We start from the raw sequence: 21,866 nt of genomic DNA, 5'->3' as shown, positions 1-21,866 counted from the left end.
ACGAAGTGTAATGTATCGATTTGGCAAACCATGACTTCAAAGAGCAAGAAAAGCATTTTACAGTGCATTGTATCACCATTTGGACAAACCTTAAAATGGTGCATCTTAGAGTTTGCAGTGACAAAGGCATGGAATGAGAGAGAAGACAAAACATAAGAAGACAAAGCGTTTGCGAAATGAGAAATGTGTCTAGGAAAATATGTACCTTTTGAAAATGGAGCACCATGTTCTATGTACCAGAGAAGCCAACGACAGTCCCATTAGTTTCCTTCTAGCGAAGCTTTTATTTATTTTGATTTTCAACCATTTTTGGCAAATTTCTGCAACTTACACGTATCAAAAGTTTCCAAATGTATTTCTCCAATTGTTATAATTATGGATTCATTATTCGAGAATTCGTCGTGATAGGATAAAATAAGAAATCGAAAGCAATGAAAATTGTACGACGGAACATGCCCATATAAAAAATGAACTTTTGTTACCACATTCTAAGCCATGGTCATGGACTTCATTCACTATCATAGTTGGGTAAAATTCCTATACTTCTTTCTAGATACAAAATCTTATTCCAAGCAAAACAAAGTGCTCAGAACTAAAAAGGTTCATAAAAAATGAGGATGAAAACTTTATCGAAAAAGGCTATTACAGTATTATTCCTTTTACCCTCAGCCCAAAAATCCACTTACACGACGTGATGATCTATGTTTTGTCATCCATCCCTGAGATGTAAATTTTGGTATGTTTAATACAATGACCTGTTCAGACAACCAAAGTCAACAGTTCAAGCACAACCATGATAGCATCTAACTGATGTGACTTGGTAACTCCATGGTGGTGGGCAACAATACTGGTGGATCAAAATCTACACCAAAAGCTCTCAATCTGGGCGCGGCAACAAAAAGCTAAAGCCTGAATTTTCACGAATTAGTGGCGGGGGCTCTATATCTGCAATATCTATCTGTTCCATTGATTTCGATATGTCATCAACAGAAAACGGAATGCTGCACAAAATACACGTTTTGATATGGTTAATGATAAAATGTCATTTCAAGAGGATTTATTAAGAATACAGGCTTCTCAAACTAGTATTAGAGTCAATTTGGATAAACTTTTCATCAAAAACATGTAAGAGTAAAATATAAAATAAATGTAAATTAAACTTTAAACTTTACATAAAATCAGCTTACACCACTATAATTTTTTAGAAGCACCCTCGTCCAAATTGTTCGTCGGCATCAGTAAATTCACAAAAACATGACATTCTTGCTTTCAATCATATTAAGTTTTCATAATTAAAAACCTCGAACAAGTTAATCCGAACTACGCCTTGGCCCCCACTTAATGTCCAGATTAGCATATTTTGGAACTTGATTTATTTATTTCCCTTTTCTACAATATTTCTGGAAAAAAGAAACATTGTCCTTAAAATCGCTTTACCAAGCAGGCTTTCTGCCTCGGGACACAACAAAGTAATCTTGAAGTGAGGTTTCAGCTGAATGCATGTGATTATAAGCTTGGTAGCTTATACATGAGAAAACTGTATATTCCGTGTGAGCGTGTGTTATTCTGGTCAAGTCAGGGATCACAACTTTGAATTTGAGAATAATTAAAGTCAGGGATTACAAATTGAAAACTTCAGGACTGCCACAAGCTTAACTCAGTTTTATATTTTTCTTTATTTAGGTTCAGTGCATCATGGTTAAACTAATCAGTAAGAATTAAAAGTGAGTGATATTTTGCTGGAATATTAAAAATAGGAAAACCTCAGCAACTACAAAAGAACTAATGATATCTGACTGACCTTGAATCATCATCCAACAGGAAAGAGTTACTAACTGCATTATTTGAATCTTCAGTCATCAATACTCTCATGTTGGATATGACCTAGATGAAAACATTAATACCGCAAAGCTCAGCGTGGCTTTTCTGTACATCTTATGTTTGAAATTATGGTACTGGATGATTTTATAGAGCTTAAGTAAAACTTTTCTGTAAAAACTTACATCAGAAGACACACTATGCGTTCCATATTTGTCATCCCAGTACATGGTGCTTATACGATATAGTTGCTGTATACTAAGGACCTGTACACAGGAACTGATAATGGTAACTATACCATAAAGTGAACTTTCAATGACAAATATTTGTTCTACTTACTGGGCACAGGTCATGGCTTATTTCATCCAATGTTTTCTTTGGTTTCTGATGAATGACCTAAAACAAAGGAAAAATCATTTGTATCATATCTCTGACAATTTGCAAAAATGAGAGCCAGACGGTTGATAGCAAAATATAGACCGATACCAGAAATCCAATAGCTTGTCTAATATGTTTGAGCTCATCCCAGGCAGAACCTGCATACTGAAATTTTTTTGGAGGGCCGAAGATATTAGTACATGTAGTTAAAAGAACTGAAGAGAACAGCAGTGCAAAGTTAATGCACCTCATCTGTTGCCTTATAACACCAATGCTCCAATTCAGCCAGACCAGCTTTGACATATTCTCCATTACTAAATGAGCAGCACTCCCGTCGTAAAAGAAGACTAACAAAAAAATGAGACGATTAAAATGAAAATTCCAATTTACTGAACACAAGTTTAAAACGGGATATTAGAAGTGCAGAAAAAACCAACCTATTAAACAATTGTACATTGATGAAAGAAAAAATTTGCGTGAACACCTTACGAACTAAAAAGGGAGGAACCTGCAAAAATTAAGCCGCGAGAAATTACAGCATTGAATAAATGAAAATATAACAACTTCCAAAGAAAGGAAAATAAAGTAATGTTAGAAGAACATATTATGCAGACGTGTCTGGGACCAAATTATGAAGACCAACCTTTTGTTCAAAAATTTATTCGAACCTATAAGTGAATTATCAAAATAAATCTCCCTTTATTTAAAATCAAAGTAAAGAAAAAGTATGTAAATTGAGAAACAATAGGGGGAGGTCATGTAATTTTATTGAATTCAATAGAGGTATACGTAATTTTATCACACTATATTTAACGGCACCAAAATTATATGTAAAGAGCAAGTATTACTGGCACATATTGCTATGAGGCAAAAGCACAGAAAGAATACTTCCAAAAGGATTATACTAACATGGTTAGCTTTCAAAGTGTTTAGAAAGTTTCCTAGGCTCTTCACTATCCCCTGCCAGTGAGCAATCAAGGCACGCTGGGCTTCAGTGTTTGCAACAGAACGTGATGATCCCTTAACAAGGCTTGCTCTCGATGTTCTTGGTGCCTATATCGTCACATACCAACAGTGATGTTTTAAATGAATGATATTCCAGGGAAATGTGAAATGTATAAATTGGAAAAAAAATTATAATTTTAAAGCCTGCATTATAGACCAGTTTGTAGAATGTACACATTAAGGAATAAACTGTCAAACCTGGATGCATAATCCGAGCAAGGGAGAAATTTCTTTCTTCAAATTATCACGAATCATTCCATATATCTTTTCCACATATGCTGTAAGCTGCTGTTTGAAAAGCAGGGCAGGGTACTTGGCTTCAACTTGTCTTAATGTATCTACTCCTCTGCTTGCGCTACCATTGACTAGGGAAAGGTTTACTCCAGCTGGAGTTCCACGGAAACTCTGGAAAAAGGGAACTATGCTTACCTGAAGAACAAAAGATTTCCATTGGGAAACAGTTCATTGAAATCAGAAGCTATACTTACTTGAGTCATCCTCCCAAACAAGGTTGCAGATGAAGAACGGCGGCGTTGTGGAGCCATTCCAGCAGCACCACTAGCCTTGAGTGTGCGCTGGAGTAACAAGAGAAGTGTAGAGGCATTGGATAACCAATAAGCCAAGACATCATTATTATCCTGGGTCTGAAATTCGAATGGAATCTATCAGCAACTTGAAAGTGTTAAGCTGAGAGGAACAAGAAAAAGAGGGCACTAGCATGTGGAAGTTGCCTTTTTCACACCTCAATTGCATGGCCAATAGTTTGGATGATACGATCAAAAACACTAGTACGCTCAACTTCAAAAGATCGCCAGTGCAAAAGGCATTTGTATATGATACAGGCAGCAATTGGCCTGTTCCCAGCAAAGCCAAGATGTTGTGCAATACATCTGATGAGTAACTCTTGATTCTCCTGTTGTTTCTCATTTAGTGACTTTTGTGGTTTATCATCCAAACCGTCAGAGGGTTCCCTCCGGTGCATTGATGCACTATGCATTTCCTGATTAGACTATTAGGTGGACAAGAAAAAGTCAAATCCATATAGACGTACCCAAAAGCAATAACAATGAATTTATAATAGATGTATTTATTTACCACAGGTGTCTTTGCTTCCGGTATAATATGACCACTTTCAGTTCTCTATATAGACAGACAAGAAACCCCGTTAAATCAATGTCAGGCTTATTATTGTTTCCATGCATAATATTTTTTATCGGGGGATTACCTGGATGATTGATCTTGAACGACCTGAAAGGAACTTGTTAGGAGCCATGGACACAGCTTGTTGACGTAGTACCTGATTCTCTGATTCTAAATTAGTAATCTTCTCTTCTAGCCTAATCATAGAATTATGAGATTTCAGTTAATTAAGAGTAGGCATGATATGATGGACAATTTTAAATTAGATATAATATATTCTGAGATATCAAGGAAAGATAAAGATAAGTTTTTAAACAGCTAGCCAATGATATTATGGAACATTTTACGAGAAAGGAAGTCTCTACAACCAAGAATTTGGCTCACAAGTTTAGACAAGCCATCCAATATTTTCAAGGTAGATCACCACTGATTAAAGGGTGACCCAGTGAACAAGGCTCCCACTACCTAGTAGGGTCTGGGGATAGTAAATGTACACAGTCTTGCCCCCATGAACAGAGACTCTATCCAAGATTTGTGCTAATGACTTCTTGGTCACAGCTAACAAAAAGAACTACATTAGGTTATTCATTATTTATGTTACCTAGTCAATGATTCTTGAAGCTGACGACCCTTCTTCTCCATGTCTTCTATTTTTTTACCTCTCTCTTCACTACAAGCTTGGGCTTCATTGTATTTTCTTTCAAAGTCATCAGATTTCTGTTTCTCTGACTCAAGCGAGGTCTGTGTGAAGATAAAGCCAACACAAATCACTTTAGATGAGATTACCACTATATGCTGCTAAACAAACATTGGTATATATAAACTTTGGACAAAAATTATGCTCCATCATCAGTTTTTAATAAAATTATCTAAAGACATTCAGAAACATAAACATTTTCGTTATATTATTTTTGCACTCTTATTAGTCAATCCAATCAAATATATAATCCTAATGCAAGTTATTTGAGTAGAGATATAACCTGTGGCTAAGTGCCTCCACCTAACCTCTCAATTATTTAAATGATTTGTTCTTGACATTTTTACATGGTATGGAAGCTCCATAACATGAAATTTACTAGTAAATTTTAGTGCAATCATGCTTGACATTCAGTACATTTAAACATAGTATGGAAGCTCCTAACCAGCCTCATTCTTCACAATCATTCATAATTGACGTAAGTTTTAGTTCAATGTGCACTCGTCAAAGGACATTTTGTGTGTGAAGAACATCACTCTATCAACAAGCATTAACTATATTTTTCTTCCATAATGAAGAACTTGATTTGATAATATTTCTAATTTGAAGAGAATGAAAAATTATCTTGCTGTTCCCTAAATCAACCAGAGAGAAACTTGCTTTGTTGTATCCCCTTATATTAAGGATCTTCAGAGTGTTAATGAAGTAAAGAATAATCTAGACTACTAGTGGTGTTTCATGGTAACAAAAAACACAGGTGGATCAGCTTCATATCAGAGAAGCCTTGGCCAGTCTCGTTATACATCTTGCTCACACATCTACTTCACTACAAAAAACACAAGTAGCTGATATTTTTACCAAGGCTATGAAGACAGAAGCACAGGTTTCTTATTGCCAAAATTTTTTGTTGGTTGTCCCAACTATATATACTGCATAGTCATAATCTTATGAATATATTTGCTTTCTAATAAATCTGCACTAAGTATTTCCAAGATCTCCTAGAATGTCTATCTTGAAAAGATGCTGAATGGCATTTAATAAGACTAGCGCGACGAGAGCAGTTCAATTTTTCCAAACACAACTTCTAATCCTTTGTTATGGTTCTTGTGATTTCTTAACACGATAGGTCTCATCAAGTTCTGAAAACATGTTTGATGAGTTGCATATTAGGCCTAGTTTGGATGAACTTTTCAACAAGTACATTTAAGGGAAGAAAATAAGACAAAGTTAATCAAACTTCTCCCATAATTAATAAAATCATGCACCTCAATTTTTTTACAATCTCTTTCATTAATTTCTTATAATGATCACCAAGAATATCCAAAATAAGCCATAGTTCCATATAAAGGCTAGGTTGCATAATTGGATACATGTCCGGAACAAAAATATATAATTTGAATAACATCCTCACATTGACATTCTTTATGGTCCTCAATCAGATATAACAAATTCCAGATCTGATGTTTTTTTTTTCCTTTACCAACTAAGCAATGAAGAAAAAGAGGCTACAAAATTAATATACAATTCTAGGAATGATATAAGTCGTATATCACTGAAAAAAATAATGTTAGAAATAAAAGCTTTAAATTTTAAATGAAGCATTTTGTATAGAAAATGATGCATCCTTGAAATAAGGTTTACCTAATAGGAAATTTGATCTCCTATGACTGAACTTTCTTACCTTTAGGCTCTCAATTTCTGCTGTCAGTGTCTCAATCTTCTGTGTATCTTCAACAATAACCTGTGTTTCTTTAATGACAGGAGGTTCTTCTTCAACAACTTTCTTTACATTCTCTCTCTCTTTAATGAGCAGAGCATTAGTTTCTTCATATTTGATCTGCAACTCCTGCAATGAATTCTGCAGTTTTGCTATCTCCTGAGCTTTGGATTCTTCCAAATTTGTCTGCACATGATTCCACATGGCTTACTTTATGCCTTACCAGTTGCAAGGGTACTTAGTAACTTGCAAATTTTTCCTTTTTAACCTTTTTCTTATTTCATATTTGTACAAGAGATCATCACAACAACAGAATCCTTCCAAAAGTATATCTATCCACAGATCTTACCTTTAAACCTTTTTCTAGTTGGAGACGCCATGTTAGTTCCTCCACTCGTTTTTCAAGTTTATCCTTTGCTTCTTGTAAGGCACCAGTTTCTTTTGCAGCCTATAGCAAATGGAAACAAATGTCAACTTAGAGAGAAAAAATTTATAAGGATATAACGAAACCAGAAAACTATATTGGAAAGGTGACGTTTATGCTACTTATGTTACCATAAAACAATATTGAGTTAGACTTAAAGTCCACCTCACTAAACATATCGGTGGTCCAATGGCAGGTGGAACAATAGACTCAACAAACATCAAATTTCGCTACAATAGACTCTAACCATGACTCTGATACCATATTAAGAAATGAATTTTAAACCTAACTCAGTCCCATAAAACTGGCTTGTAAGGTGTGATTTACAACCACTCATATACTATAAACTTATCTTATTTCTAGTCGATGTGGAATCTTAATCTTTCATATCATAAAAAGGAAAGAAATAAAATATCACAATACTCTTTGCTCAAATCCATTGTGGATGCGATATTCTATTTTGTAAATTTCTCAAAGGTCTATTTTGTATCTGTTTCATTTCTTTCAAAATACAAATGATAGTGGCTTATGAAATCGAAATAAAAAGGGGACAATTTTATGTCTTCTATAATCACAAGTAAAAAGTTAAGGCCAATTTCAATCTTGGTAAATCGTGAGTTTTGTATTCTTATGTTGTTTTTCTTACTAAAAGGATAATGATGATGACACCGACTATGAGGATGAAACAAAAAAATATAAATATTGTTTGTATTTACTTTTATGATTTAAAACTCAACTTCACAATAAAACAAATTAATTGGGTGACAAATAGTATCCTTTTCCTTTTGTTCCATAAGCTATGTAGGAAGAACATGTTGCTTATATATATATATATATATATATATATATATATATATATATATATATATATATATATATATATATATATATATATATATATATATATATTTGAAGGGTCTACTTAATCTCTATAACAATCATGGTAGACATAAAAACATACCATTTTCAGTTTCCTAAGTTCTCTCCTGGATACACGCCCCCTCCATCTGCACTGTGTAACTATTGTACCTTTCTTCAGCCTCTTATAATATATGGCAGCTTTGTGACACCGCCACCGAGCCTACAATTTTTTAGAGAGAAAATTATTGAACACTGATTGCTCTAGAGGATGATCCAAACCATTTAGTACTTGACCAAACCTGAATGATGATGGAAGCTTTAGTCTGCTTCCTAAATCTGAAGTCCTTGCGAGCAGCAGTGGCCCTTATAGCTCGTTGCAGTGTAAGTACTGCCGCCTGAAGTTCTTTATAGGCTTTCCTAGCTTCATGTCTACGTATGTTCTTTGAATTTTCACAGCAGCAGCTTCCCTTCTCAGATGCTCATAGAGTTTACATGCAAGTCTTCCTATAGATAATATATCATATATCTTAAGAATAACATCAAGTAATGAGGTCTCCTACAGATCTAAGATATATGTGCTAGTTAGGGACGTCATGCTATGAACATGGCTGCATTTATCCTAACGAATTAATCAGGTTATTTCCCTATTGAAACAATTTACCTCTCCACCGAGACTGCACGTATATGGTCTTCTTACGCAATGCAAGATAGTGTCTGCGTGCTTGATGGGTTCGTACACGTCGTTGGATAACTTTTGCTGCATTACTAAGTACTTGAGCTCTCCGAGCATCTAATTCAGCCATCTGACCTGCTCTCAAGAATACTTTTGTTTTTCCAATCTACAACATTTGAAGCCAACCAGAAACATATGAGCAGGGCATAAATATTATAGATATATGCACGTTACGACATACAAGGCCCCAGATAATCTTAGATAGTTAAGTCTGAAGAGCCATTAAAAATTACTGCTGAAAATGTACACGGATAATAGTTGTTCCCAGGGCCTAGAGGGATTTACAGCAGAGGTATGAACAACTCGACAAGAACAAGAACAATAATTATTCTTGTGCAATACATCATGTTACCTGATATCCTTTAAGCTCCATCTTTCCAGAATCTTTTGGCAAGCAGTTTTTTCATCGCAGCTACCCACAGGTGAAAAACTTGACATTAGCACCATGCCCAAGTTTGGTACAAAATGTTTTAAAAGTCAAAGCCAAACGTTTCCTCCCAAGCATAGAAGATAAAATAAAAGAATGCTTACTTTGCTTCCATGGTCTCTGGGGCAAGGATGCCAAATCTGTTTATAAATTCAAAGAAAGCACGACGAGTAGGGTAGCCAGCACAACTGATTCTGATTGCCTCCAAGACACCCTATAGGGGCAAGAGTTAGGAACAGCGGATGGGATAAAGACTTCAAGGAATTACAGATATACTTTGCAAAAACCATCTTCTAAACAATGAAATAAAGGAAATACATAAAAGCATACTCACACCACAACGAAGTTGTTGCATAATATTGATATTCTCAAAAATTGCAGGCTTGAGGAGGTTGTTTGGTTTCACACATCTAATGTAATGGGGTTCTGTAGAATTTAATGTGTCCATTAGGCTTTGTAGTTGAAGCTGCACCATTCAGAATTTATTAGCTTCTAGATAATAAGAATGCAGTTCAATTTTTGTAGGTAGTGAAGGGAGCTTGTTCACATCTTCATTATTTGAATGATTCCTTAAAATCTTGATTACAATGAAGTCCTAAAGTTTACAATGAAGACATGGAAAAGAATACCTTAAAACGAGAACCAATTGAAGAAAATTTGGAAGATTTTGACGTCTCTTCTGGAAGTGGTGGAAAAAGGCCAGATACAAAAGAACATTTGGAAGCACTCAATAAATCTTGATGTTCTGGAACGACATAATCCTTGTTTTTGTCTAAGAATTGCTCAGACTGGTATAGTACCTGCAAATCGACGAGGTTCAATTTGAAAAAACAACAATGTCTCATTTTGGCAGCAGCGAATGTTGAGATCAGTCATACCTCCCCAGCATAATGAGCAATTGTGAAATCCGTTCGAGACAATTTTGGCTTAATAAAGCGCTTGTGATTCTTAAATGTTTGATAAAGCTTGTTTGCAAATGTTTCATGAGTTGATTTTGGGAACATGCTGAAAGACAAAGGCAGAAGTTAATGGCATGAATGATGGATATAGGTTATGTTATTTAACAAGGAGCTATAGATTTTAAGAAACCAGAAAAAAAAACTGGATCATGTCTACTTTTACAAACTAAAGGTTAAAAATTAAAATCATCAAGCAAGCCATGAAAAGGAAGAAGTTCACAGGAGCAAAAAACAATATTTTACCAAGCTTCATCGAGGAGAGCAATGATTCCTCCAGGTTTCTGCAAAAGCAAAATCAATGTAAAAGTATAACAAGAACAAAAGGCAGGAAAAGCCTAACGAAGGACTGAACTAGGATGTAAAATGGGCCCAAAGTAATAACATGATGGAAGACTACTTAGAAATAGAAATTCCTTAATTGTAAATTTACTTTCATCAAAATAATATAGATTGTGTAATTACTCCAATAATACATAATAAAGATATCACAGTTCAGTTCCAAAGAAGCAAAAAAGAAACTCGTAAACCAATTTTATTTTCATCACACATTCCTGTTCCCCTGCTTCTCTTACTTTCTACATGTACGCCGCTGTTCTGTGAATTTTGTCAACCTTTTCCAACTTGGATCAATCGAGCATTCATTATTAATAGGAAATGTATTGTCACACCAAATAGACAGTGGGAAGAACCTATATTAGATAGTTAAAAAAGCGAGCATTGTACATATCATCATTAAGCATATAAAAAACACTACCTTTCAGTTTCATTAATGATATGAACAATTAAATAGAAGACTTCCGACTAAAAAAGAGTTAATATACTCAGTCTCTAGAAGAAAGTGGGAAATAAGGATAAAAAGAAAACCTTCTCAATAAGGTCCAAAACATCTTGATTGTCAACAAATTCAATGTAGCTCCAATTGATCTCCTCCTTTGTATATTCTTCTTGTTCCATTTTAAACACGTGCTGAAAGCCATCATCTTAATCATATTAAATACAGAAATAACAAAGAAACTTGAAGTGCATATTTGTTCTTAGACTTTGCCTGATTGAAATGTTGCTGCAACTTCTCATTTGTGAAATTAATGCAAAATTGCTCGAAACTGCAGAGCATGATAAACTGAAAATAAGTTACAAAAGATTGAAACTTGAGAACAAGTAGAGGTAGTTGCTTTCAATATCTTCAGTAATACACTCTTGTGGACATACTAATGGATAGATATGTTTATTCTTCAAAACTATATATTACCTGTTAGCTTTAAAACTTTCAAAACCATAGATATCAAGGACCCCAATCAAAGATTTAGATTTGGGGTCTTGTCCGATTGAATTATTTATCTTGTCCACCAGCCTGTTAGAAAAAAACATAAATGACTCAGGAATCAAAACCAGAACCCTGCATCCTTATATTCAGCGTATCTTACTAATTAGACTCTAAAAGATGACTGTATGTCCATTTTCAGTATCTTACCAGTCAAATAGCCGAGAATAAATTGTTTTTGCCAATCCATCTCTACTCACCGCTGCACTTTGGGGGTCAAGGCTCCTTTTTATAACTTCTTCAGGGTGATCATGACACGCTTACATAACGCATCTTCCAAGGCATCAGCATCACACCTGATCCAATATTGAAATCATCTTAAAGAAACTATAAACCATACAAACACAAGTAATGATACAACAATGACCATACATGAGAAGCTCAGCAGTTGTTTTTAGGTGGAATTTGGCATTATCATCTTTTGGAACCGACGAGTCAACATCTTTTCCTTTGGTGAATTCAATATTACCAATATGAAGAATTGCAGCAACAACTCTGAAAATGGCTTCCTGAGAACAAGAAACAGGACAAATCAGAGAGGTGGAAAATAATCATTCTATATTCTAGCAAGAAAGAAGCTAAATTTGCTATTCTTGAGAAATACCTGATCTTTTTGACTTATTCCAACAATATCCATAGCTCTTCGAGTGGCAAGATATTCACGAGCATCACTTACATCAGCCAGTTCATAGCATTTTGACTGGTTAAGGTAGTGAAATGATTTAGGATTTCCTAATTTGTATTTCTCAATTTCCTGTTAGAAGAATTTCCAATGACTTTACATAATTAAGAGAATCCGCAGTAAGTAGATGATAGACAGAAAGCCACCTCGTGCGGTGCAGCACAAAGAAGATAAAAGCAATGGTAATTCCTTTCAGGATCATTAATTTGGCAAACCCGAGATCTCTCTAGAAGATATGTTCGGATGGCTGCTCCTGATATTCTTCCACTTTTATCAAATTGGATCTCAACAAATTTACCAAATCGACTGCACCATTAACACTAGGAGAATTTGAAACCAACTCTTTGGTAATAGCTTGCACATTCAGTATCATGTAGCAGGTAATATTAGCAAAATATAAATTCTTTTCTGGAACAAAAACTTGATTAAGAAAGGCATCATTCTAACTTCCCTTCTTAAAATTATAATGACTTTTGGCAATATGACATCATATACTAAAAGTAACGAAATGAGAAAAATAACGGAGGCACAGTTAATCCATAATTTCAGACAAGCAGTACGAAGGAAGCACAGGGAATCCTTCATGGCCCACATGTCAAAAAAACTGATACCAAAGATAATTTATAAACCAGAAATCATAGAGAATAAAACCCACAAAATTCGTTATTTACCACACTATAGACTCACCTAGAATTGTTATTCCTAACAGTTTTAGCATTTCCAAATGCTTCCAGAACTGGATTTGACTGCACTCAAATCAATCAATATGGAAGTCTTGAATGAGTTCATATCAGAAGATAAGGAAAAGGAAAGTTATTCGGGAGGGGGAGGGAGCATGAGAATGGGAATTCTGGAGTTAAAAAAATGAGTATTATTAATTCAATCATACTTCAAGAACTTGTTGTTCAACTGTCCGTCCTTCGGTACCAGCCCTACCACCTAAGAAAGCAAGGTACTGCATAAGCATTTTTGTCGTTTCAGTTTTACCAGCTCCACTTTCCCCACTGACTAGAATTGAATTGCTTTTTTTTTCATTAATCATCGCCCTGTTATTAAAAAAAACATCAATTTAATATTTGCTTCAATCATTATAGAAAAAAAACTTCAATCTTTAGGGAAAAAGATTAAGATTACCTATATGCAACATCAGCAACTGCAAATACATGAGGGCTTAATTCTCCAAATGGTGCTCCCTTGTATTGTTGCATCATGTGCGCACCATAAATATGAGGTAGTCTTTGGAATGGATTTATAGCAATCAGAATATTTCCAGTATAAGTCTGCCAAAACCATTGGTAGCAACTTTTTCACTTATAAACTTCACTGTATCTCATCACTCATCACATTAAAGGGAAGAAATCCTTACGTATATTTCATTCAATTCATATCTAGCCTTCAAGTTCTGCAGGACTCCAGGCTCATGCAAATAGGACAGTTTAGTCATATCATCCACTCCACCAGGAGGAGCTTCCATGTCCTTAGGATATATTTTTGATAAATTTGCATTGACCTTGAAATAGCCAAAATAGAAGAACAAGTAATAATTCAGAAGTAACCTTTGGCCTAATAAGTCACGGTAAAATTTGCAGATTATCAGTTGGAAATAGAAGCATGAGAAAATGTGAGTTCTTCATCAATTAATGAGGTAAAATGCCTTTAGAAGTCAACAAATAATAATTAATTTTTTTACTACAGAGTTCATCAGTAAACATAAAGCAGGAATACAGTAAAGAAACTGACAGCGATAAATTAATTCAAGACTCCAATGACTTTGATGGTGGATTTTCAACATGAAAAAATTAATTAATACAACTTTTGATGGATCACAGTGATAACTTGAATACCAAGCTGGGAAGTTCAGTTCAATAATGAAAGAAAGAAGGCTTGTTTATGGATCTCGTTACTTTTTAGTTTTTCTTAAGCTTTTTTACACATTTTGTGATCTACTTGAAGCTAAGATACAGCTGATTAGCAGTGCTTTCTCTTAAGTTGATCATCGTGTAAGCAGTTTCTACGTGTGAGAATAAATAACATGGGGACACAATGTAAACTTGTTTGTAGAGGGGCAGCAAATTTTTTGTTTCCGAAAACTAGTATATAGGAAAAAAAAATGTGGTCAAACCCTTCCCTTAACATTTCACCACGCCTAAATGAGAGGTAAACCATTTAACTGTTGTCATACAATAAGCCAAAGTCTTATTTATCAAGACAGGATGCCGCTTATCAATGACCAAAATTGGCAATAAACCTACCAATCTTCTTCTCAAAATAGATTGGATAAAAGGCAAAAAAATATAATACTATAAAATACGGAACCAAGTAAATGGCACTCTGACAGTCTACAAACCTTTTTTCCATTGGTAGTTTCAATTTCAGCATCCTTTCCATTGATTTTTAATACCTGTCCATCAATCCAAGATACCTCTGGGTCTTCAATCCAGACATGAGAACCCACAATAATATTCACGGGAGTCCCCTGCAGATGGAGATATGGAATAATCTTTTATTACAATTATCTAAGATCTCATAACGGTCTAAATATGTACTACTATATTATCTTGTCCGCAAGAAAAGCTAGCAAGAATTGTACATCCATTTCTCCCATAATGTGTGCCTAGAAAGATCTAAAAATTCCAAACTAAACTAAAATATGTATACCAATAGCACAAGTTTCTTTCTTATAGTTAGTTACACAGGATCAGTAATACTAACAGCCAAATAAAATAAATCAGAATGTTTTAGCATAATTTTCACAAACAGTAGCCTAACAACCAAGTGGATACCACATTGTAGAAAAGTCAGCAGCTTAATCAAAGTTAGCTACTGGCTGAAAGACAACATATCATATTTCTTTCCCAATACACCCGTTTCTACACATAGATAGAGAGATATTAAATTTTGACATCTCGAAAAAATTGCTTTACAAGAAATCAGAATCTACAAATCTAAATCAATGCTTTTCAGAAGTAGAAGTTCAACTTTTTTTAGGCATAAACAATCACGAGGCACAACCCACAATTCAGGATCTTGAACTCAATATTAATTTGAAACTTGATATGCCAATTAAATCAAAATTTCTTCGACCCATTGCTACCAAAAGAATAAAAGTTTAAAAAATTAACCCCTTCTCTAACACATCTGGATAACATGTCCAATCCATCCACTTCACACAGAACAAACCAAGTGAAATTTGTCTGCAAGCATTTAATGATGGATCACTTTTTGTTTCATAATTTATCCACTGCTGGCATGATATATCTGAGCATGCTGCCTAAGTAGCCCAACTCCATCTGAATGCAACATCTCTGAATTCTTATTAAAAGAAAAAAAACAACACTAAAAACACCTAAGAAACTATACAAAAGTTTTATCCTAGAGCTTTAACCAGTAAACTCTCCAATCCTTTTTCCCATACTTATCCAAGATCCCAATGTGCATTAATCATGGAAGAGGATCACTATATAAAACAGGTATGAATTGCATAGAATCACGTGACTTAACACATTCTCAGGCATCTAGTCCATAGTTTCATTACATCGTTGACATTTAAGTATTTTCAATTCCATCGCATACGCGAGTATTCTTTTTTTAAATATAAAACAAACAGGTGATCGCATGAGAGACCTGTGTTGATTGCGCATGCGACTAACTAAATAGAAAGAAAAACGCATTAATTGAGAATGAAGAAAATTGAAAATGGCGAGATGAGTGTTTGAATTAGAAGCATACCATCGTCGCGGTTCATAAAGAGAAGGATAAAAGTTAGGGATCTGATCGTGCTATTAGAATGAAATGTGTTAAGAAAGTGAGAAAGGGTGAAGATGAAAGTGAGAAAGGGTGAAGATGAAAGTGAGAGAAAAGGGAAAATGAAAGGAGAAAGAAGTGGAAGTGAATGTAGGTGAGGATGAGGGTGAGGGTGTGGGTCTGGATCCATGAGAAGACATTCTTCGCAATGCCCTTCAACTTCGGCACTTTCTTCTTCTTCCCTTTGCTTTCGCGCCAACTCGTGGTTCCTAATCACTATGCATCCCGCTCTTCCCTTTTTATTCCCTTCCCTTCTCTTTCAAATGTTTATAGCTACGCTCAAATACTTTACTTCCTAACATAACCATAATCTTCACAATAATATTCAACTTATTTTAAATGCAATCTTATAACTAATTTAAAAAATGCATTAATAAATCTAATATGTAAACTTCTTCTATAGGCGAAAGAATATATATATATATATATATATATATATAGAAGGAATTAAATAATAATTTTGGGTTTCTTATCTAATTTATAATGAAATAAGATTATCTGACATTATAAATTTGGCTTTGTATCAGTTGTTAACTATGTAATTTTCAGTAACTTGGTAACTTTTCTGTGTTGAGTTGAGTGAGTTTTATATCAGAATTATTGACAATTCCCACAACTTACATATTATCTTTGTCGTGAAAAACAAACCATTAAAAAACCCACTTACCAAGTTCATGTATTGGTTCCAAATGCATAAGGTGATTAATTAAGAACATTTCTAATACACCCTTAATCATGATCTAGGTTTATACAAAAAAAAAACTTATTAGAATATACTGTTTAGCAGAAGATTATAAATTCTAAGAATAAAATAATTGATCACATAATTAAAATATTTTTTATATATAAATATGAAAATACAAATAAAAAATTATAAAGTGCAACCACTATAGAATCTCATCAAACTTCTTGTAGATGTGAAGTAATAAAAAAACCCTTAAATTAAAATAACAAGTTAAAAAAAAAACCTTGCAAAATAATATTTCTTATTCTCTATTAAAAATATTAAAATGGAACTTTAAACAATATCTTACAGAACATTTCTAAGACTTATAACATATATGAATTACATGCACAAACTTAATTTTAATATAGTTACTCAGTTTTAAATATTTTCTTCTGATTGTTTATTTTATAAAATTATAGAATATATAGTACTAGGTCGTGACTAACCATGAACCATAGCAGCATGTTGCATATATGGTGGGTTTGGATTCTGAGTCAACTTTGTCGGAAAATTTTCATCAGTCATGGTTCAACCAAATAACCCTCACGATAACAAGTGGTCATATTGTGACCTTGACATTTATGACTAAAGCTTTACACCAGAAAATAAAGCATGCATCATGTTACTACTAGTACTACTGCAGAAACATTAAGGCAGTGATTAGATTGTTTGCCTTTAGCACAAGATAAACAAACAACATATATAAGCAACAAGTGCAGCAAGTTTTTCCTTTCTTCTTCCTCTACTTAATGTCCACTGCCTAATTCTCCTAACTAAATAAACCACTAAAGGCCAAGGAAACTTCAGTATTCTCCCTGGCTGGTTTAGTTTCCATCAGCTGCAGATTTCAGATAAAGGGTCTCACCACCATCACCAGAGTGGCCACTGGAGCTTCCTCCTCTGCCTTCACCAGAGCTTCCAATATCTTGCTTGCCAATGTTACCAATGCGTACAAAATCAGGAAACCCTCCAGAACCTATGGTTGCATTGCCCCCTACAGTTGTGGCTTCACTTTGCATCATGTGAAAGCCTTGACTTCCGCTGGAGCTCATGCCAAGTTGGCTGTGCAAGCCCTGCTGCTGTTGAAGAGCTGAGAAGGGTTGTTGAGAGTATAAGAGGGAGGAGCGTGAAGCCATTAGCTGTTGTTGTGACATCTGCTGAGCTTGTTGAGCCTGCATGTAGTGTGCTCCCTGCTGCATAATTCCACCGGGAGGATACTACAATGATATTCAGAAGAATATGAAGTTAACTGAAGATTATGTATATGATACTGGATCATTACAGTATTTTGCATGTAAAATGTATCTAGCATGTCAAAGTGATTTCCGATGCTAATCAAATATTCTGAAAAAATGGTTGTGTACCTGACCAGGCATAGGAGGTGGTTGGGGCTGGGAATCAGCTATCGCAGCAAGGTACATCAGATTTCTCTGCAGCCTGGATTGGTTCCTGAAATAAAGACAAGAGGATTGTGATGCTTTAGGACCACAACAAAAGGAGCAGTAAAGGAACCATAAAATCTAATAATTGTTTTAGGTTTCAATCACAAGGCAAACATGGAGAACCGTGATTCTTTGAAGCAACTTTTTCACACCCCCACAGTTTCCCAAGAAAAAAGTTGATCTACTTTGAGTATCTGTGTCCCCTTCAAGTTGTGTTGACAAGAAAACCACGAAATGATGCAATTACCAAAAAGGGCTACAACCTTTCTCCTAATGATTGACCTTGTGGAAATATACATGTACAGAAAGTGACAACTGTTTTGTTTCAAGTCATCATGTTTGCAACTTCAATTCAAAATTGTATAAAACTATTGGTGTCCAATTTTTTTGAAGTATTGTGGGGTACACTGTATCTTAGAAAAAGCCTGCAAAAAGATACATAGTCAATGCAGACTCCATTTAGATTCAAGATTTCGAACACCCTAGCTTTATCGTCAGACTAATTAGGTAGTTTATATAACACGGTCTGCAACCGTGGCTAAAGTATCAGATAAGAAACTAGGAGGGTAAAGTTTGGAATAAGTCATTGTTAGCATGAACTATTTGACCCTGCTAATACCCAAAGTTAACCTATGAGGAGTTAGGCTATATTACAAGTGGAACAAATGACCAGAAAATTAAGACGGAAATTAACTAAAGGGATTGAGGTAGGAACTTGTTCCAGTTTCTATTCCTTACAGTTATTATATGACCAAACCAGAAGGGCTCATGCTTGCCAAATAATAAAGATTTGAGAAAAAGTTTTACAATGAGACCAGTTCTTACTCGGCACACTCGCTCAGCTTGCCAGAATTCTGGCTTTCAACAATCTTCAGAATCAGGGACTTGTTTTCATCCAGATACTGCTAGTAAAGAGAGAAACTAGTTATTTCAGATATGACAATTTCACAAAAACGAAGGGGGCAAATTGCATAAATACATGTGAAGTGGGGAAGCAAACAAACAAAAAGGCATCGTTGATCCGTCATGTTAATCAAAGTAAACTTCAGAAAACATGCAGGGAATTTTAGAGTATATTTTCTAAAATGTATTGTACAAAAATAGTCATGTATACCATAATATTAATGACTTTTATTTATGTCGACTGAGACTATGAATATGAGCATTTTCTGGCATGCAATTTCCATCCTGTCATTTTTTCTTTAATATCAAACACTTTCTTCAATGGACTGTAATTGTATGCAAGAAAGTAAACAAGCCCTTTAACCAACATGAAACAGTTCAACATTCTCTCCCACAAATCACCATAGAGATACTAAACCGAAACAGAGAAGCTAAAAACATGGCAGTACCAATCTACAAAACTGCAAGGACAACACATGAGAGAATCTAGCAGTCCAAGTTGAACACTTTGAAACATGAACGGAGCAAACAACACAGCAAGTATCAAAGTGGGGTGCCACCAGAACAGTGTAGACACTAAAGAACAGTTACTCTCTTTGAAAAAAAGTAATTAAAACGAAAGGCATACTGAAGGGGCCCAAGAATGAGTGGAGTCAAGCTTAATAAATGATAAGAACAGAGCGAATCAAGCAAAGTGGTGAACGTGAAGTGACAAAGACGGGGATTACGTTAAGATAGGCTCACAGAGATGTTAGCAGAAAGTGACAAAGAATAAAGAGAAGAGGGCATGATGAGAAACAGAGTAAGCAAGGGGTAGTACTAAAAGTGGCACAGTAAGACCCACAGGCTCAGAGACACAAAAGAAAAGGTTCCCTGAGCAGAGACAGGTGAAGGGAAAGTGGAAAGAGCTTGAGAAAGATAAAAGAAAAGGAGAAGAAGGAAAAGAAGGGAGAATGGAAATGGAAGAGTGAAAGGAAAGGAAAGGACCTGTTGAATGTGATCAGTGGTGACGTTGTTGGGGTAGTAGGCTGCCATGATGGGCTGCATCTGCATCAGGTGCTGCTGCATTTCTCGCACGCTAAGTAACTAAGTCCACTATTTATATACAGATGATGAAATTGAAATCTATTCTCTCTCTTTTTTTTCTCTCAAACGGAAGGGGGAAACAACCCCTGCAAGCTGAGAGTGCAAGGAGGAAGGAACTGCAAAGAGAAACAAAAGACTGTGTTTTTCTCTGTTCCCGCTTTTGCCTTCTCTCTCACTTGCAATTACAATTACAATTACATTTACAATGTTGCTACCACACCGAGAAAGATATTATTATTTATTGCAAGAGAGAGAGTTGAGGTTGAGGGAACCTGGTTGATTTGGCTCTTTCTTCTCTGCAACAGGGTCCCTCTCTGGAACTGCGTGTCTTTGCTCTCTTCTCTCTCTCTCTCTCTCTCAAAAAGTAGCTCACGTGATGGACCAGAGAGAGAAAATAAAAGATGCTGCTGTTCGCAACTAAACAGAGTCAAATACGTCAAAAGTTTCTCAATACATGGCAAAATTTGTTTTTTCTTTGTTAAGGTTCATTTTAGGAGTGCCTGTTTATTTAGTTTCAACAAAAAAAAATAATGCTTGGAACAAATAATCTATTTTTTTATGAATTAAATTACTTTGTTTATACATATTGTGATAATCTTTTATGAATTAAAAACTGTAAGATTCCACTTTTATTTTCCTTTCACCATTTCACAACCAAACGAGAGAGATGATGTGCATATCTTTGGGTTTCTTGTACCTAAATTCCATAGCATCAAATAAATTATACAGTAGTTTTGATTTTGGAAAGAGTGGAAGGAAAAAATAATGTAAAAGTGGAAAATAAAATAATTTTGTGGATTGTTGAGAACACAGAAAGAAAAGAAAAGCATGTTATGCTTAAAAAATAGTCTCATATAGTTCATGCTGGCTTTGTATACCGAACCCTCCAAAGGAAAGTATGTACTGTTTTTTTTTCTCACAAACTACTATGTCATTTATTGTTTTTGATTAGTATGTATGCTAAACAACCAATTTTTTTTTCTTTCTTTATAGATTTTGCTTTTGCAGTTAGTTAGTGAAGGATGTACTTAGATTTTAAGATACACAGTCAAACAAGGTTATTCTCTTATACAGACTAAGTATTAATAACTTCAAAGTGATTTGGCTTTTAATTTTCTTTTCTTTATTCACTTGTTAAATTTTTTGTTTCGTTTGATTTGATGGAATTTATGTTTACTTTATAATTATTCAAATGGTACTCTAAAAAATATTTTGATGTTTAAATATAAAAAATTCAGTCATTTTGATATTAAATGTAAAATCAATATTATTTATTATCTTAGTTAAAGCTCTTATTTATACAAAGTGTAAAGAATTTTTATTTATTAGTGACCTAATTATAACCCAATAACACCTTAATTATAATTACCAAATTGATTTATAATAATTTCTACATATGCTCTTAATCACGGTAGTTGTATGTTTGATTGATGACTCTCGCTAATTGTATGTTTGACCGGTGGCTTAAGGGACCCGTCAAATTCTTTTATAAGACTATGTGACTTTATTTGTTCCATCTATGTTTATGTTAAGTCGGTTTGACAACCCTATGTTAGGGTTAACTAGACTATTCTACATTGAATCGGTCGGGCTTGTACTATTCACGTATTAGCATCATCGTGGGGGTTGAGTGAGCACTTATAAACTCACATGGTGACAGTGAGGAATATGACGAGAACCATTGTAATAGAATAAGCTTTGGACGACCAATTGGATCGAGGGAGATGATAAGAAACCTACAA

General features: G+C 34.6%; 1 protein-coding gene and 1 pseudogene across 2 annotated transcripts; both read right to left on the bottom strand.

Moving 5' to 3' along the window:
- Positions 1-459: 459 nt before the first annotated feature.
- On the bottom strand, positions 460-16,220 carry LOC148192743 (myosin-11-like; annotated as a pseudogene). Its single transcript, XR_015782121.1, has 38 exons — positions 15,892-16,220; positions 14,510-14,638; positions 13,529-13,672; positions 13,297-13,442; positions 13,052-13,208; positions 12,850-12,908; positions 12,309-12,468; positions 12,085-12,234; positions 11,853-11,989; positions 11,631-11,776; positions 11,409-11,510; positions 11,205-11,262; positions 11,024-11,125; positions 10,403-10,440; positions 10,079-10,205; positions 9,830-10,000; positions 9,535-9,666; positions 9,305-9,414; positions 9,126-9,185; positions 8,702-8,879; positions 8,340-8,544; positions 8,141-8,260; positions 7,105-7,203; positions 6,720-6,941; positions 4,943-5,082; positions 4,427-4,538; positions 4,297-4,341; positions 3,944-4,210; positions 3,690-3,845; positions 3,400-3,606; positions 3,106-3,249; positions 2,634-2,704; positions 2,444-2,543; positions 2,305-2,361; positions 2,158-2,214; positions 2,004-2,084; positions 1,802-1,884; positions 460-1,001 (listed from the first exon to the last, which is right to left on the bottom strand). The product of XR_015782121.1 is annotated as a myosin-11-like (transcript).
- Positions 16,221-17,236: 1,016 nt separating this feature from the next.
- LOC148192742 (GRF1-interacting factor 1-like) lies at positions 17,237-20,355 on the bottom strand. Its single transcript, XM_088098579.1, has 4 exons — positions 20,026-20,355; positions 18,961-19,037; positions 18,058-18,142; positions 17,237-17,910 (listed from the first exon to the last, which is right to left on the bottom strand). The coding sequence occupies exons 1-4, from the start codon at positions 20,104-20,106 to the stop codon at positions 17,518-17,520; spliced, it is 636 nt and encodes a 211-aa protein (XP_087954705.1). The 5' UTR covers positions 20,107-20,355; the 3' UTR covers positions 17,237-17,517.
- Positions 20,356-21,866: the final 1,511 nt, after the last annotated feature.

This window comes from Vigna umbellata, chromosome 9 (genome assembly GCF_029865625.1).
Source record: "Vigna umbellata cultivar VRB3 chromosome 9, Vumbellata_1.0, whole genome shotgun sequence".
NCBI lineage: Eukaryota > Viridiplantae > Streptophyta > Magnoliopsida > Fabales > Fabaceae > Vigna > Vigna umbellata.
This window is presented reverse-complemented; position numbering and strand designations above follow the sequence as displayed.

Coding starts and splice junctions, on each gene's coding strand:
- LOC148192742 (XM_088098579.1), bottom strand. CDS start 20,106: ATGCAGCAGCACCTGATGCAGATGCAGCCCATCATGGCAGCCTACTAC. Junction 19,038..20,025: donor CCACTGATCACATTCAACAG/GTCCTTTCCTTT, acceptor CTTTACTAGCAG/TATCTGGATGAAAACAAGTC. Junction 17,911..18,057: donor CACCTCCTATGCCTGGTCAG/GTACACAACCAT, acceptor ATATCATTGTAG/TATCCTCCCGGTGGAATTAT.